This window comes from Limulus polyphemus, unplaced genomic scaffold, assembly GCF_000517525.1.
Source record: "Limulus polyphemus unplaced genomic scaffold, Limulus_polyphemus-2.1.2 Scaffold0, whole genome shotgun sequence".
NCBI classification, from domain to species: Eukaryota; Metazoa; Arthropoda; class Merostomata; order Xiphosura; family Limulidae; genus Limulus; species Limulus polyphemus.
Window position 1 is genome coordinate 5,049,947 of NW_013665610.1, and position 19,359 is coordinate 5,069,305.

Genomic DNA, 19,359 nt, shown 5'->3' on the forward strand with positions numbered 1-19,359 from the left:
CAAAAGCTTTAGTAAAAAACAATAAAAGTTTGATAAGCTCTAGTAATACACTTGCTACCCAGCACATGTTTTATTCCATTCTAACAGGTTTTATTTGATTGCTGTTCATTTCAGTGCACATACCAATTGGGTAAGGCAAAAAAAAATCATACACACTGTTAAACTCATAAAACGAGTTATAAGATTTAGTTACTAAATAAATGCTTCATTGCATATACTAAGCATAAAAATTACACATTATTAAACTACTGCACAGTGTTTTTGATGTAACTAAACATGGTATGGAGCTTGCATTGTAACTTAAGGATACATATGAACATGAATTTATCTATTTCTAAGTAAATGAGTTTTATATTGATAAAATATTGTAAAATTTTGAAACAATTATATCAGTTATGTTGGCCATTTCTTACACTTTAGTCAAAGCTAGGAAAAGTACCTACAGTGTTGGAAAACAAAAGAAATTAAAATATGCTTGTCTACAAAGTTTACCAATCTGAGTCTTCTAGATCTAACAAATATTTTTTCATTTATTTTTCTTCTAATAGTTACAGCTTAGTTTGTCTAGTTTTCTGTCTTACTAGGCACAATAAAACATTAAAACTTAATAACACAAAGTTTGATATGACTCCTTACTACAATCATTTTCCTTTAAAATAAGAAAAACATACAAGAAAAACCAACTGCTTTTTTCACATTTTTCCTTGTTTCAAAAATTTATGAAAAGCTACACAAATGCTATCTATACTACGTATCCCTAATTTTGAACTGATAGACTAAAGGGAAGGCAGCTAGCGAATAGCAAAAATTACCTACTCTTGGGTACTCTAATCAAAAAGTTGGAGTTGACTGTCACTCTTGTGATGCACCAAAGGTGCCAAAGTATAGAGCTCGTTTTTGTGGCAATGAAATGCAAACCATGAACACTTAGAATGACAATCTGGCATGCTTATCACTAGTCCACACCCAGCCCACCACAACCTTAAAAAAAATAGGTAACACATAAAAAAGGAATTTCATGGTGTATTTCTTGCCCATGTGTAGTTCATCTTTTCCATGAAACAATTTAGAAAAAATAAATTTGTAGTAACTGTTAGTAAGCCTATTAAAAAACTGATTACACTGTAAGTTTGGTAAATATATTTACTGTAGTAACACACACAAACATATATATAAGTGTATGGTTTTATAAACAGGAAAAAAATGAATGTTATTGCTCATTAACTTGAATATTTCATATTACATGTGCACAATTTCACTTTTGTTTTTATCAGATGCTACGATAATACAAAATTGTTTCCCACTCATATATTTAATAAGATACACACACAATAAAGAAGTTTCAAGTTCCTTACAAGCTTGTTTTAGGGAATACTTGTACACTGCATGTCACATCACTTTCTTAACAATTTATGGTACTTTTCAGTACTTATCCATACTATACTATGACATCAAGGAAAGATTGAGTTTTTTAAGTGTTTGTGTCTGTAACCAGAAGTACCTTTGAACAAACAAACAAACAGAAATAACTGTGAATAACTAACCATGTATCTATCTGCAATTAGTCTTAACAGCCATTCTAATCTTAGTCTGTAAAATTATCAACATTTTAAACTCAGTGGTTTTTAATCTAGTGGTAACCAACGTACATATTAATTCCATAACAGGTGAAGATATCAAGTTCTTAAATATTCTTTAGTATGTAAACAGTTTTAATACTTCATAAATATGGATGATAAAATCAGTCCAAAACTGTATATTCTGACACTAATGTTGAATCTTATGAATATTACACAAATTTTGTTATGTTTTTAAATAGCCTTTTTATTCTTATTAATCTTATACAAAGAAGACACCCTGAAAGTTACCACTACAACTGGAAATTGTTACTTTTTTGTAACTAATAATGGAGACTGGTTGCTCTTTACATAACTGATTAATAAGTGTTAGTCATCCACACAATGTATTCCAAATCTTCAATTTTAATAAAATATTGCTTGAAAACTTTTAAAATGCCTACTTAAGTTATTTACTGTGTCCTTGTACAACACAATCATCAACAATATAATATTACTGTAATAAGGCATTAGTAACCCAGCAAAAGGTACCAGACTATTTAAATGTGCTGCACACAATATTTTCAAATATTTCCTTTTTTTGATGACAATTTAATCTTTAACAACTGTTTAGCAAAAAATTATCCATATCCATTTGAAAAAAAATTCTTCCATTAAATGTATAAACAAAGAACAGCTCAAAGGAAAGAACTTAACAAATACGAAGAATGTTCAAAATTCTATGTTTACAGAAAAACTACAATGATTTTTTTCCCTCTTAAATTACTTTGAATTATAATTATATCCAAATGCAATGGAAAAAAAAATCTCATCCTTTAATTTGAAGTTTATATCTTAATCAAAATTAAGTTGGGATGTTATAACAGAAACTATGATAAATTTATTACATCAAATAGACAAACTGTTAATGTTTAGCCATACTTCTATATAGTATTTTCCATATACCATAAGCAGATTCAGTTTAAATTGTGTCCTTTATGTAGCGTATGAAAAAATAAAGGTTTATTTACATTAAATCATCCAGGGCTTGAATGAACCAAAATCTTTCATATTGCCAAATGTAACTTTCATCTTTTGATATTTCATATTAACACATCAATGCTTTAAGAAGATTTTGTCACCTAGATTTTTCTGTAATTAAAATTTCTAAAACTAAGTCATGAAAATACCCATACATATCAATAGCTTAATTTGCTAGAACTATTTTTCAAGTGCTTTAATTCAGCTCTTATAAAACATATAAAGGTTTGTCCTAATACAGTAGTCTGTCCATTTCAGTGTACAATAGATGAAGTAAACTAAAGGCTTGTACAACAGTAACACAACTGATCAAAATTTCTGTGAAAAAGCAACTGGAACAATGTACATACACACATATATATATATCTATATATATGTTTATATATATAATACTCCTTTATATATATATATATTCTGTGCCTTATTGTAGGACTAGACCAATCTGTAAAAAAAAAAGACCAATTAAAAAGTGTTGAGGATCAATTCTTTCTGTCTTAACAAATATACATGTTTATACAAAAAAAGTTACCTGTATTATTTGTACAACATTTACACTTTACAAGAGAACAGTATGAATGTATAAAAAATCATGCATTTGACAAACTAATAAGCTAAGAGACTGGAGACACCCACATCAGGTTCACATAACCTGCTGTGCATCTTTCGATTTTACGGGGAAAACATCATCGGTTTGTGAAATTAAATATTAAATTTGGCTTATTTTCAACTCTGAAAGCAGACCACTCCAAAAACATAAAAATGTTTAATATTGGCCTTGTTCCCTACTTCATAATGGCCTAACATAAAAAAAACAACATTTTTCAAAGATGTTACAAATTTACTGTTTTTGCAATGGAAATACAGGCATAAATAAGTGAATCTTGTACTAAACAATGACAAAAATTATATTGTTTAAATTAAGAAATGGTAGTATAATAGATTTGATGGTAGAAACAAATGGTACAAAATGAAAGATCTAAAGAGTGAACATCTAATAGGTCCATTGTCTTTGGATTTGTTTGTTTTTGGATATTCAAACAATGATACTTGAAGACTTTTAGACTGATAGACCATAGGAAAGGCACTAATCATCAGCACCCACTGCCATCTCATGAGCTATTCTTGTCTGAATGAGTAGTGGGATTTGATTGTCCCCCTTATAATGCACCCATAACCTCAAAAGAGAAGATTTTTTCTGTGTGTGTGTGTATTAATAGGATGGAAATGATGGACCTGCAGATCCATGGTGCGACACACTAACCACTGGTCCATGCTTGCCCCAGTGTCTTTGAGATGCGTATATGGTCTCTGAATGTGTTATATGTTTTCTATTCACTCATTTTTGCTAGTAATGTGATTTTGAACAATTTCTGGAATAATTTAAATACCCTGGTTTTAGTATTATATCATTGTGTAAATGATAAATTACACTTTTAAACTTCACATTTAGTAAATAACTTGGTATTGTCAATACCCTTATCTTTAGCTCCACATTTGTTCAAAATCAGATCTATAGGTGAAAACAGGAATAAATGTAATGTTATAATCTTTTTGGTCAACTAACCTTTCATAATATATATTACTCCAAGTTGGCAGGACTAACATTTTCCTCCCCTTAACACTTGTTCCAACAAAGTCAAAATATAATCACGTCCTAGTATCATTCTATATTATATTTCACACTACAAAATATATTACTCCAAGTTGGCAGGACTAACATTTTCCTCCCCTTAACACTTGTTCCAACAAAGTCAAAATATAATCACGTCCTAGTATCATTCTATATTATATTTCACACTACAAAATATATTACTCCAAGTTGGCAGGACTAACATTTTTCTCCCCTTAACACTTGTTCCAACAAAGTCAAAATATAATCACGTCCTAGTATCATTCTATATTATATTTCACACTACAAAATATATATTACTCCAAGTTGGCAGGACTAACATTTTCCTACCCTTAACACTTGTTCCAACAAAGTCAAAATATAATCACGTCCTAGTATCATTCTATATTATATTTCACACTACAAAATATATTACTCCAAGTTGGCAGGACTAACATTTTCCTCCCCTTAACACTTGTTCCAATAAAGTCAAAATATAATAACGTCCTAGTATCATACTATATTATATTTCACACTAAAAATATTTTTCCATATGTTATCTCAACAGAGAAATAACTTCTTTTGGTTTCGCGAAACAGGTTTCTGTTAAAATTTGCAAGAGAAGGTACATTACGGTAACACTTCCTTCATGATAAATACTGAATTAGCAGCTTGAATTGCATTTTTATTGATCAAAATACCAGAATACCTCATTAAATGCTTCATGCAGTGATTTCACATTCTTGTTTAACAGAAAGTTTAGGCAGAGGAAGACACACGAGACTGGAAACTTTTATGGGCTGCACCTGCCTGTTAATTTGATGACATTTTGAATTGATGAAGATTTGCACAGCAGCTCAAAATGTTGTCCTCAGCTTAACAGGTAGATACAGTCCATAGAAGTTTCCAGTCCAGTAAGTTCTTACTATTATGGCCAGGTGAAATATTTTAAATATAAAGTAGGAAAACATAAAAGGTAAAATAAAAATGTTGGTAATTAGCATTTTTGCTTGAGAGAAGGTTAAGATCAGAGTAAAGTATGTTTGAAAGGTGCTATAAATGGACTGCATCTGTCTAGAAAGTTTTTCGAGCTGCTAGTGCAAATGGACCGATGAAGATCTGTGTTAGCAGTTCAAAATGTAGAGAAAGATGCAGTCCATTAACACCTTTCCAGTGATTAGCACTATATATAGACAAAACAAATTTAATTGTTAATTATAATTTTTCAATAACTTAAAAATACTATCTTAAAAAAAAAGCATCTACAATTTAAAATTACTTATGTACAGAAAAAGATAAATTTATTAAATAAATATTTTCACTTAAATTTTACCTTGCTATATCTATGAAATTAAAACTGAAGTAAGTATATCTTTAATTAAAATTAATATTAAGAAACAGTGTGTTAAGATCTGGTAAAGTTCATTTTAACCTAATTCTTTTTTTTGTTTGTTTGTTCTAAATGGAATTGTTGAAACTAACCTAAATGTTGAACCTTAGAGGTAATAAATAAAATATTTACCTTTTCTGGAGGCATGGGTTGACAACGCCAGTTATACAAGTAATATTGTAAATTTCCATCTCCAATTCCAAACTTAAGTTTTTCAAGAAATATTTTATTGTCCATGAGATCTAAGGCATTAAAAACATCAAATCCTGCCTAAAAAATAAAAAGATAGTAAACATGAAAACATAACCCATTTATACATCTTGGATTTACAACAAAGGAGCATCATTTTTCTAACACACTTTAAGAAATTTTATATATTTATATTGGAAATAAATTATTATTGGCTTATACATTCTTTCTCTAAAAAAAAAATTGAATCCTTAACATTGTAAGTTTTCATCATGTACCAAACATTTAGACAAATATACACAAACATTTCTCAACAAACAACAAAAAGTATTTTAGAAAACTAAAAAATTTTATTCAAAAAACAACGATTATTTTATACACAATTCAATAAAATGAGATTGTTTCCAGTCTCCAAATTACTAAAATAATAACTTAATGTACAAGTGGTAAAATCCCCGATGTGACTGGAAAACAATCTCATACCCTCAATTTTTTTAGTTTTCAAGATTGAACATTACATATGTGCCAAAAAAAATTTTGAAAAAAAAAACAAGTATTATTATAAACAAAGTAAACAAGTGGTATTACTTAGAAATTTAATTCTACTTCCTAACCACCTGTATCAGAAAAGTTTGTCAACCATTTCACATCTCTAAGAGCACACCTGAGACATCTTTAAAGCTGATATAGAGAAAAATTTATTTGCAAGTCACTATGTATTACAACATTTTTGTCAACTTTGGATCATCCAGGAAACCTAATCTTGCAAAGGCTGATACCTTCCTGAACAGAAAATTTGAAGAATATTTACTTATCAAATAACACAACCCACACAATAATGAATAAATACAAAAAATTAACTACATTATTGTAATTAATTACATTCTAAGAGTGCTTGCAACTATATAATTCCTCATTTACATGTTTAATTAAAATTCTGCTTCATGAAAATCTGTGTTTTTGTATTAAACATTACATCTTCAACATGTCCTGTTTCAATGCTTTTGTTTTTTATATGTGTATTGCTATAAGCTTCCTAGTTACATTGTTTAACAATCAAAGTATTTGTTTTTAAGTCTCCTAACATATGTAAATTAATATGTAGAATTATACATGGACTGTTCTCTAATTTAAAATACTTTTCTTTTATTCGCAAACTTTTGATCTTGTTACTGGAGCCTTCATCAGGCAACAATTTTATTTTTGGAAGCCAAAATTGGATGCACATTTTCTGTAGAAGAAGACAAAAAATTATGATGCAAAGATTTCTTCAAAAATACAAAGGCTAAGTACCAAGTTACATTGCTGCCTAATGAAGGCTCCAGTGAGATGGGCAAAAGCTTGCACTTTAAAGAAAAGTATTTTATCGTAAAGGACAGTCTGAGCATAAATCCTGCATTAATAAAAATTAATAACTCATAAAAGTAACCATATCTGAAACACAGACACTTCAAACACATGGCATGATACTTATGGGACCTTTTAAAAGATAAATTTGATGTGGTTAGTCAATTCATGATTTATAATACAATAAAATCACTACACAGTAACATAGCTATTTACTTTGCCATTACACATAACCCAATTACAGTCAATATGAAAGCCAGTTTTTGTACATAATGCTACAGTTGGTACAAAGACACCAGGGGCAAGGCCACTTCATTGAAGATGTTCGAATAAAAAATAATCTAGATCATTAAAAATAATATAAATATACAGTAATTATCTTACTCTATCTTAAAACAATACAACTTATCTATATTCTTTTACTAATGCATGTACATGTTCAATACAAACCTCACAATATTTGGCATTGCCTAAGGGCAAGAAAAAAAAAATACTTGCATTCAAAAAGGCCTCAAGTTGGAAAGGTTTGAATTTTTTGCAAAGTGTAACGAATTTATTGTTATGTATTTATTTTTAATACGAACGTAGTTTATATAAAATTTGTATTCAAAAATATGTGTAACTTATAGTGTCAGATATGTATTGCGTGTAATGAATTTGTTATATATTTGTTTTAATGACAACGTTTGTTGGGATTGAGTTTATATGTAAAAATGTGCCTAGCTTACAGTGTTAGTTACGTATGGTGAAACTCCCACCAATTCTCCATTGTTGTAGAATATTCGTGAATGCAAGAACTGACAATATATTCACTTCCATAACCAGTTAAATATAGTATTGGCCGAACTTTCGAGAAAGTCTTTCCAGCGCCTATAAAAAGCGACGTGCCAAAGAGAGAACATACAAGTCTGCTAGGAACCAGTTATAACCGTGTACGCTATAAACCGTGATTTTGCTAACCCTTATCAACTGGAATAATATACGATATTTCACCAGGAACAGTTATAAATTTCGAGCGTCAGTGGATTCTCATCGGACGTTAGTATCTTTCCAAAAGTATTACTGAATTCTCATCGGACATTAGTGGTTTTATGAAAATATTATCTTACTTCGATGGTTCAACAATTCAGTGTCTGACAAAGCTAGCTAACTTCTCAGCAATTATACGTACATCGACTTCAAGTTAACTCGCTGGATATCAAGGAGACTCTGAACTCTATGTTGTTTGTAAGTTAGTGAAATGGTTGTTTATAAAACTTTGTTTGTGGTAATTATTCGTAATAATTGTTGTTGTAAATTGTACTGTTGTATATATATATATTAAAACGTATTTGTGTGAAAAATGAAGACGGTGTGTGTCAATCTTGTTGGCAAATAGCATAAATTAACTAAAATATCGCCTTCGGACTATTTTAAATTCTCAATATTTAATAAAAGCTACATGAGGGCTATCTGTGTTAGCCATCCCTAATTTAGCAATGAAAGACTAGAGGGAAGGCAGCTAGTCATCACTACCCACTGCCAACTCTTGGGCTACTCTTTTACCAATGAATAGTGTGGTTGACCATTACATTATAATGTCCCCCACAGTCGAAAGGGTGATCATGTTTGGTGGGACGGGGATTTGAACTCGCGACCCTCAGATTGCGAGTCAAGCATCCTAGACACCTGAGGCCTCAAGTTATAAAACTCTTGAGGTTTTGTAAGTAGAAAATTAACTACCAAGATAAGTCATGAAAATAAATAAATAAGGAGAGAAACTAATTACTAACTTACGAAAAAAAAAAACATCTTCAATTGGTCTCGGGGTGCCTCAAAATAGTGCAAGAAATTTTACTACTTTGCAATCTAGTGTAACTACACAAGGAAGAAAGGTTATTGTATGCCAAGCAGGATTCAAGAAAAAATAATCGCAGATTTTAGACAATATACTTACGAGTTTGTTAGCTTCAGAAACTTAAAAAGTTTAAAACAAAACATGCAGATAGTTGAATTTTAAATTTCTTGAGATCACCAACTTTAAAAATTCACCATTTTCAAACTACTTGAGCTGAAAATAAGCCTCAAATGAATGCAAAGTTACCAGATTTATGGCTTAATTTCATCCACTGACAAGTTGTATCTGTGTGATAGATCACACCTAATTTTTCAAAACTTGATGTTGTCATATTGCCCCTGTGATAACTCAAGACACGTAGACATCTAGTACCGAGCTAAGGAACAATATAAAGAGTTACTTTCCATGCCCAACCACATAAACTTATGCTAATATAAAACTAAGTAATGCACAAAAAATGTTATGATTACAATGGATATTTCATTATTACAGTTATTTTACTGATCTATGTGAAATCATGCCTCAGTATCTATAGAAAGTGTACTGTTTAGTAAGTTCCACAATAGCAAAAAAAAATACAACTCTGCTTTCCTTTCTGCTGGCCTATTCTCCTTGTTAACCAACATCCTGTAATATTTTTTTGTCAGACAAAATAAAATCGTTACTAACTATATGTTATTGTCTTGATACTACTTACATTTTTGGCTACCACCAAAACGTCATGAAGTAGCTCACAAATGCCGGTTTGGCTAACATTATAGAAAGAATAAGCAGCTTTCAGACTCTTATGGATAGGATGATGCATCACTGTGGAAGGTAGGCAGTAGAAACTGGCAAATTCAATTATTTTCCCATTTTTCTGCAATAAAATAAGAATACAAATTACTATTTTTATATTTAGTTTTTCTCCTAAAAAAATTTAAATGTCAGCATTTTACTCTCAAATAAAAACAATTTAAAACGTATCATAGCCATACATAAAATTCTGACTAATAGTGCATTTGTAATATGTCATTTTAAAGAAGTAACAACATTATAGCATTACAAAATTCTATCAGTAATGTTGCTGTGAATTACATTTTATATAAAATACAATTTCTAAAAATAGAGGACATAAGCTATAAAACTGCTTAAGTTGGCCCATACACCTGCTCAGAGTTAATTACAATAGAAGGCTTAAATTATCAACCTGCTTAAGTTTGCACACCCACCCACTTTACTAAAAATAGAAGACTTAAATCACCAAACAGTTTAAATTTACACATACACCTGCATGGAGTTTATTTGCAATATTTTCAAAATCACACATATTTATGAAGATGTCACAATGAAAAGAAGACATCTGCCAGAAAAAAATTCTAAGCTTTCATCTGATGGAACTACTTTAAAATCCAAAACAGATAAGTGGTAAAATTATGTTAACTAGCTTACAACTATCCAAAATGTTTATCAGTTTTGGGTAGTAAAGTTTTAAAGCTAAAACATGAAAAATATGAGAATTTTAATTCTGAAGAAAAAATAAAAAGTTAAAACAAATTTTGAAATAATTGTAAACCAGGATATTAAATTTTCCTTTTGTAATGTTTTACGTTTAATACAATATTATCCAAAACATTGTGAGTAGCTCCCACGCAGATGTAGGTGTCATCTCATATGGATGAAAAAAAAAAAGCTTAATCAAATAACAAAATAGTAAAAGCAACTCCTAAGCTTTAGGGTTTTCTCAGTTAAGGATGTCGTGTGCACAGGAAAAGTATTAACTAACAGCAAACCAAATACATCTACCTATTATTAAATTCATGTAAGATTTAAAGAGATGCCTGACAGTGAATTATGGATAGTAGATGACACAGTAGAAGAAAGATCAGTTTGTGAACTGAAACCAAGAAAATAAATGGAAGCTTTAGTACCATAAAGTTTAATGGGGAATTACTGTCGCTTGATACTTGGATAAATAAAATTAGTTCCAAATTTCTAACTGTCCTTTAAAACAAACAAGAAAAAGTCATATAGCTTGTACATGTGTGCAGGGTTAGGAACTATTGTCAGATCAAAGCAAATAGAAAAAAAAATCATAATATATTTTTAAAATATTACATTATTTCTCTGAATGATTATTTTTGAGTTTTAATGAATTTTAAATTATTTTTGAAGCCTTTTTTTTTAATAGAATATTATATTTTTATCATAAAATAGAGCCACTATAAATTACTTTTGTTCTTTTACTTTTTTTTTGGCAGATGGGTAGTACTTTTATCAATGAACATGTTCATTAGGGGAAATTTAAATAACGGAACTGTGTAACATATAAACTTGTTTACATATCCGTGCTTCTTACAGTCCATACTTGTTATGCAAAATAGGTATATTTTCAAACTAAAAAGTCACTCATTACTACCTTCTAAATAAATTAGCATTTAATTGGATTTTTCTGTATTCTAGTTATAACTTGGCACAGCAATTGTTATCAATTAATGTCAAAATCACTAAAGTTATTTTTTGCAACACAAGTATCTTGTGTTCAGCCATGTGATCTGACATGCACATTTCAGATGTACAGAAAAAGGCACATTGTGTTCTCAGTTAACAGTCTGAACAACAGTAAAGTTTGTAATGACAGATAGACCAAAAGTGAAATGTTTTAGGACCCTAAGGAAACTCTTGGATATTTCCATGATGTGGAAAATAATAGGTAGGCTAGAAGCTAGTCAAACACAGCCAGTTGCTTCAGGTTGGTTATTAAGTCTCTCAGAAAGTGTGGTTAATAAGACATGAGCTCACTTTCAAGACATCACTACAGCTGGTTAAAGACATGGACAAAGTAGACTGTTATCAACAACTTTGCAGAAAAAGAGCTATTTGACAATATGAGACTAACATAACTAGCAGAACTGAGCTCCCCAACAGAATCAGAGCAACAAATGGATGACAAGTCAACCCACAAACATTCGGAAACAAGTCTAAAAAAAACTGACATTTTATGCCACATAACCAACAGTATGCATTCCTCTAACCCATCACCACAAAATAATCTGTCTTCAGGGGTGTCCAAAAGAACTGGATTGGTCAAACAACACATGGGCAAATGTTTTGTCACAGACGATATATGCTTCACAAATGAAGCCAGGCATCTATTTGGGGAACGGCTGGAACTAGAATCAATCAAATTTTTATGGACACTCATATAGCAAATATGGTATAATGTTCTATGCAGAATCAGTACTGATGACCACACTGACCTTTACTTGCTACAACATGGTATTATGGAAGCCATACAATGTAAGAATACAGTCTTACAACCATAAAGGTTGCCATATGCAAGTGTAGTTGGTCAGAATTTTCTTCTGATGGATGACAATATGTATCCTTACCATGCTCAACCAGCTAGCAACTTCTTGGAAGAAAATTGTTTCAAAAGAATGGACTGAACAGCATGCTTATTGGATTTGAATCCAACTGTGTACATAAAGGATGCTCTAAAGAGAGAGACCTGTCAGCACAAGATTCACCTCTAAACAGTATTGAACTGGAAGCAATTCTGATGGCCATATTACTCTCAGCAACTCCTTCATTTTAAGTAAATAGCATAATGGATAACTTCCATTAGTGACCACTATGACTGTATGCCATATTACCAAACTTTTGTGATCACTAATTGGGCTGCAAAACCCATAGTTCCAAATGATGTTTTGTGGATATGGGTTCCAATAGTAGCATCTGGATATCAGATTATATGACTCTTCAACTCAAACTTATTTTGCATAAAAAATGAATTCAGAGGTGAAACTGACCTTATTTAATAACAATAGTGGTAACTTGACAAAACTAGAATACAGAAAACTCCAATTATACCTTTACTGTTTTGGGCAATGTAATACAGGTTTATCTGCAGAAATAACTTAAAACTGATGTTATGTTTGTTTTGCAAACTAAAATATAAAAAAAACAAACCTCAACTACATAGCTGTCTACAATACCAGGTCGTGGAATGAACCAGTGACGGAATTCTTCTTCTGTAAATACTGGACATAACTCAAACTTACTGAGATACTAGGAAGGTGAATATAAGAAGTATTTTATAAAACTTCTAATAAATTGTAAATTAAAAATGTAATTATTACATATTTATAAATAATATTTATAGCTATTTTTTGAGTCTATGGAATCAGCAGACTTATTTAGTCATTTATAAAGACAAATACAGCAGTATGTTTAACTATTCTTTTACAAAAACAATGTATAGTCTAACTATTATCCCTCACAAAATGTATGACAGAGCTCCTCAACTTTGGAATGCATCTTTTATTACCAGAAGATACTACTCTCTATAAATAATGATGATGCAAATAATGCATGTGAATTCATTTACTTCATGTAGTAACTTACCTCAACTTACAAAAAAATTTTTACTGTTTGTTTTCATTCATTTGGAGTTGTTGCAGTAAATAAAATAGTAAAAAATTTTTGTGGGCATAATTATTAATAAAAAAAGTAAACCATTTGACAACTACTCCTAATGGTAATTCTTTACCTGTAACATAAAAAAATGGACACAACATGTCATTAAAATCCCCTTTCTTACTTGTATGTGACAAATTTCACCATCCAATAAACGTTAATTGCTAATTAATATTAAGATGATGCACCAGTCTGCTCCTGGTGAATTATTAACCTCATACAAAGATTTGTTAAATGTCCAACAATGTTATGTGAGTTAACAATGGTCAAAATTTCAGGTTCATTAATGATGATACACAACAATACTGTATAATTATTCTGGAAAGCAGCCTCCATTATACAAAATTGCATATAATATTATTTACACAGACATTTTAATCATTCTTTACATAGATGTAAATGTCATTCAGTGACAAAAATCTGGAACCTTCTAATAGATGCCAAATTACTATACAACATGGTTTACTATTGTCACAATGTGGCTGCCAAGTTAATATACAATATGATTGGTTAGAGTTAAAAGCACAAGTCCACATGTGCCATGACAAACTACAAAACTTCAAATGGCTGTATACCAACCAAGCTAAATATGTGAAATGAACAATTTCTGATGAACTCTACAGTAAATTTGAAACCTTGTTAATAAATCAGTACAAAAAAGAACATGAAAAAATGACATATTATAAAACTTCAACATCAAGTAAATGGGTTATAAACCTTTCTATAACCATTCTGAATATACCTAAAACTCAACTTTTAGCTACATAGATGCCTTAAAACAAACTAATGTGTCAGTCTCAGAATTAAAAACTGAGCATACTGCTATCACCAATATTCTCCATTTTTATCATCCTCCCACATTAAATTTAACTAAACAAGATCATCAAGCTATCAGTAAACTGTAGAAAAAACAACAAGAGAAATATACAAGTACTGTCTGATGAAAGAGCGGAGCAAGTGTAGATAAAAAAACATGATATTAAATGAGCTATTAAGTGTTTCCACTATTTACATAAAAAAATTATGAAGAATCCAAACTTGGCCGCAGAAAGAAAAATGAACGGTGCATTGTTAGACTTAAAATGAAAAAAACAATATTTTCAGACAATCTGTATTTCCATTTGAGACCAATAAATGACTACACTCTTCACCTGTGTGGCCTTTTGAAAATCAGCAAAGAGTTGTTGTTTCTTATTAAGCACAAAGCTACACAAAGAGCTATCTGTGCTCTGCCCACCACGGGTGTCGAAACCCAGTTTCTATAAGTATACCACTGTGCCACTGGGGGGGCATCAACAACGAGAACATCCGCTTTAACATGACCAATTATCAGTTTTATCACTTAACCCATATATGACTTTCTAAACACCTGACAGATATAGTATGTCCCTTTGTGGATAATAGTTGGTACTAAATAAAAATAGTTTTAAACTTGAACATCTAATGTAAAAAGAAGAAAAAAACAACCAACAGGCATACATACTAACATGAAATTATATAACAAACTGAGTACGGTGTATTTGATGATTGATATAAAAATGATGCATGTTTCCAGACTAATTCTAAGATGTATTTTACTAATTTCTGAATAATTCCAAAACATTTTTTTGTATTACTGTGTTTTTTTATGTATACAGCTATATATATATATATCTTCCAAACTACTCAAAAAGAAAACTCTTAAACTCAAGTATGATGAGATTATAATGCCATTTGTACTTAACAAAAACGTCAAAAGATTTGTCACTGAAAAACAAATTAATAGAAGCATTTTTGTTACACTTTAGTTTCAGTTACTGGAAGATAGAAATAAAAACAAATAAAAGTAAGGAAAAAAATCAAAATCTAAAATGAATGCAGATCGTAAGAAAAAATATAGATACAGATAGCACTAGAGTTACTTTGTTTAATGCAATTTCACTATCTATTTTTCAAATGGAAAACTAAATAATAATAGGTATTTAGTTACCTTTATTTTCTGCTTTTACAAATACTGAAACATTTAGAAATAATGTTTATTTTTAATTTTGGATGTAGTAATGCAACTGTTATAAATGTCTAATGTTTCACATCATCCATATTTGGGGATTAATTTATTGATAATGGCCCCAGAGAATTTATTTAAAATTATTAATAGTAATTTCACGATGCTGTAAAAGCACTTCTATTGCCTATTGTTTGAAAGATGAGGATATAGAAATAGAAATGAGAATAGTTATTCTTGCTCATTTAATTCAATGTCTACATATAGATATAAATAAATGTTCTAAAAATTAATTAAAGTGCCAACACTAATTTTCCAAAAAGAAAATATTCATTATTGAATTCTTAAAAAAATACTTCATTCAAAAGTTTCTGTGCTTGATGGGTATCTTTTGGAGCAAGTTGTCGAAATCCTTCAATCTTTGGGTTCTGAGAAAGAAAAGACATACATCATATAGAATACGTTTGAGATGTTTTATGACACACAATTCATACAGAATGTCATTCAAATATGTTTATTGATCTTGTAGCAACCATTTATATAACACCTTGTGTAAATATTAATTTTTCATATGACTGTAGAGATATTTCCTTGCATTCTTATTCACTTATGTAAAATATTATAATATTGTAATTCCATTTATTTTGTGATGTATCGATTGGAAAGTAACCAATATCACAAAAACTGTCAGCTAAAACTTTCTTTGTTGTAACCCAGCTAGCCTGCAAAGATGTGGTATTCAGTTAAAGGCCTCAGTGTATCAATGTAGAAATAGCAAATTCTAGATGAAATACTACTATAAACTCTTCTTACAGAAACATGTACAGGATTATCTAAAAACACGGTTGTCATCAGTTATTGTGATACTTTATTGTACTTTATTCTTAAGAAGTTTATTTATTTGAAGTTAAGCATAAAGATACACAATGGGCTATCTGTGCTCTGCCCACCACGGGTACTGAAACCCAGTTTCTAGCATTGTAAGTCTGCAGACATACTGCTGTGCCACCGGGGGGCAACTTAAAAAGAGATCATGCTTAATCAATTCAAAATATTATAGATCTCTTGTCAGCATATATGTACTTGTGTAATTTTGAGCACAAAAATAAAAATAGCAAAACATCACACATGGATTCACTTCTACTGAAGAAAAAACTAATATTTGTTGTAAACACTGTGTTTTCAAATATTCACATCATTACCAGGTCTATATTTAAGCTGGATTTTGACAAACCATTATTCTAAAATTAAATTATTTGTATTAATGGCATAAATGGAAAAAAAAGTGAACAATTTTTGTGTAGTATTCTTAGGTCAGTAAAGATAGAAGAAAGAAAAATTTATGGTACTGAACTATTAGATACTAGGTACCCACATATATAGGTTTCATTATAATAATGTTTTATGAAATATAAAAATATATACTGTACACCACAATCATTCACAACGTACATGTATTTCTACAAAAAAATCCAGAAATACAATAAATTGTTTCTTTAATTAAAGCAATTTATTTCTATGAGCCTTTCTAAGAGAAATATCAGTTTTAAACATACCTCAGGAAGCTTGTACAATTTCAACGTTCTCTGCATAGTCATATTTCTACTCAAGTGGGAAAATTTAACATCAATAAGTTTCCGAGGGTTTAAGGAACGATGCCAATACCTATGTTATAAAAAATTATAAGCCAACCCCAGCAATTAACTTAGTGTAGAATAAAATTCTTAATAAAAAAAGAGCAATACACTGACAGAAGAGCACAACATTTATATAAAAGAGAAATTATTTACCATAAGATATTTGTTAAAATTTTAAAAAAAAATGTATGACAGTTTTTTAACATTACATACCTACATGTTCCTACAGGTTTTGGTAAGACCACTCCAGCAGTATAAACTGCTTGGAATATTCCCTGTAAATTCACTCTTCTTGTGATCTCTCTAATGAGTACTGGAGCCATCCGTTTTGACCGAAGCTTTTTGTGAACACATAAGAAGTTTATTTCAACCATTTTCTGAACACTAAAATAAAACAAAATGAGCAGACTTACAATGTATTTTCTGAACATCTAATACACAAGATTACAATTTCTATATTTCTTAATTAAAATTCTGAACTCTATGACCATCAAACGTTTGTCGATAAACTTGAAAAAAGTAGATTTTGTTTCAGTAAAATTAATTATGGTTTTGGTTCTAAATTTCACACACACTCTATAAACTACAAAATAAACATAAAATAAATAGAAAGAAAACACACTGATCATAAACTCGAATTGTGGCAGGAACTGCACAGATGAAACCCACAAGTTTGTTGCTTTTCACGACCCGAACACCACAATGCCAGTCTTGTAGCCAACCAGGTGGCTGGAGAGCCCTGGAAGGTAAAAAATTTACTTTTACCAAATTCACCTTAAAAACTTATTAAACAGGTTTTTCATTGGAAAAATGATGTGGCATGCATATACATTTCTCTACCACAGATATATTATGTATACTTTCATAGTTACAAAGTTGTGACAAGGTCAGTCAAATTGACCAAGCCCATATACACAGTTAAGAGATGAAATCAAATCAATGTAAAAGAAGATAATAATTTATGTAAGAAGCTATAATTAAAATTTTAAAAATGTGTATCTTTCTACCTTAAAATGAAATAAATAAAAATAAGAAAGCTAACACTTCAAATATTCTATAGTAGAAAACAGAACACAACTGAATCACTGTAGAGCTTTTGGTATATACAACAGAGAGTACTGCACATCAGAGGATGTGTCACCTTCCTATTGGTGATAGGCTGTAGTCTTATGCTGATTACATAGCAGACTGGCACAGTACACATTATTATGTGAAGGGGTAGAAATTTCATTCAAACTTTTGGGCAGTGGTGTGAGGTAATAGCAATCTGTTCTGTGGAGAGGTGAATAGCATTTATGAATAATTAGTATTATGTTTAATATATTATTTCATCTCTATGTCATTAGCTGCTTTATCCTATTTACAATAAAAAGTGTTATTTTCACAAAAATATTACTTTTAGATTACAGAGAATATCTTAAGCCACAAAACAATTTACACTTGTACACAATGAGCATTCCACCAATTTGAGTTCTTAAGCATCTATATGCATAACAGATTTGAACTTAATAGAGTACACATATAAATGGATGGAAGCAGAATATAAATTATTTTTTACAATTAGTTGTTAAAGCAGACTCAGAAAAAACAGAGAGAAAAAAATGAACTCATGGCTGTACTCCCCCCACCCCCACTTTACATGTGAAGCCTGGATGCAGTTGCATGTCTTGCTTCTTCCCTTTTACACCTGCACTGATTATTAAGATGCTGACCATGTGCAAGTAGTAATTTTGTCCACTGAATGTTAAAATTAAAGATAAATCTGAAAAAGGGTGAAAATAACACACCAGGCAGTGCACTCTTTACTGCAAAAATACAAAAAAAACCAAGAAAGTAAGCTACTTGAAAGGAAGAAAATGAATCATCACAGGTCAATAGATTCTTCAATTTTTGTGCAGAAGTTAATTGAAGACTATATCATTAAAGTGTCAGCTCAAACAGTAAGAAATAGAATAAAATAGAAGAGATTCAATGGTTAGGGGCCGCTAGAACAAAGCACTTTATCAATCAACAAGAGGAGAAGATTAGTCTCTGCCAAAAAATACCTCCAAAAGCCAGAAGCTTTTTTTCAACAAGATCATTTCATCAGATGAATCCATATCTAATTTATTTGGCTCAGATGGGAGAGTGGTGTTGTGAAAGAAGCCATCAGAAAAATTTAGCACCCTGTTAATGCCATTGGTTCATTGCACTGACCACAATTCTGTGAAGAAAAACAGTAATGTTTACTATAATTTTGAATTTACTAAATGTATCTTCATGAAATTTGGTAAGTTTTTAGCAAACATCATAAGCCAGAGTGTAAACAAAA

General features: G+C 30.4%; 1 protein-coding gene across 2 annotated transcripts in view; it reads right to left on the bottom strand.

Moving 5' to 3' along the window:
- Positions 1–510: 510 nt before the first annotated feature.
- The window catches only part of LOC106457365 (glycylpeptide N-tetradecanoyltransferase 2-like), a 30,679-nt gene continuing 11,830 nt past the window's right edge, over positions 511–19,359 (bottom strand). Inside the window, exons 6-13 of one of the 2 annotated variants that reach the window (XM_013916811.2) lie at positions 17,671–17,787; positions 17,262–17,432; positions 16,968–17,076; positions 15,768–15,839; positions 12,921–13,019; positions 9,667–9,828; positions 5,729–5,866; positions 511–3,039 (exon numbers count right to left, since the gene is read on the bottom strand). In XM_013916811.2, the coding sequence (XP_013772265.2) occupies positions 3,019–3,039; positions 5,729–5,866; positions 9,667–9,828; positions 12,921–13,019; positions 15,768–15,839; positions 16,968–17,076; positions 17,262–17,432; positions 17,671–17,787 (889 nt within the window). In that variant the 3' untranslated portion in view covers positions 511–3,018. Of the gene's footprint in view, positions 3,040–5,728; positions 5,867–9,215; positions 9,346–9,666; positions 9,829–12,920; positions 13,020–15,767; positions 15,840–16,967; positions 17,077–17,261; positions 17,433–17,670; positions 17,788–19,359 lie in introns of those variants that run through there. The other variant, XM_022384385.1, reaches the window with a different exon arrangement.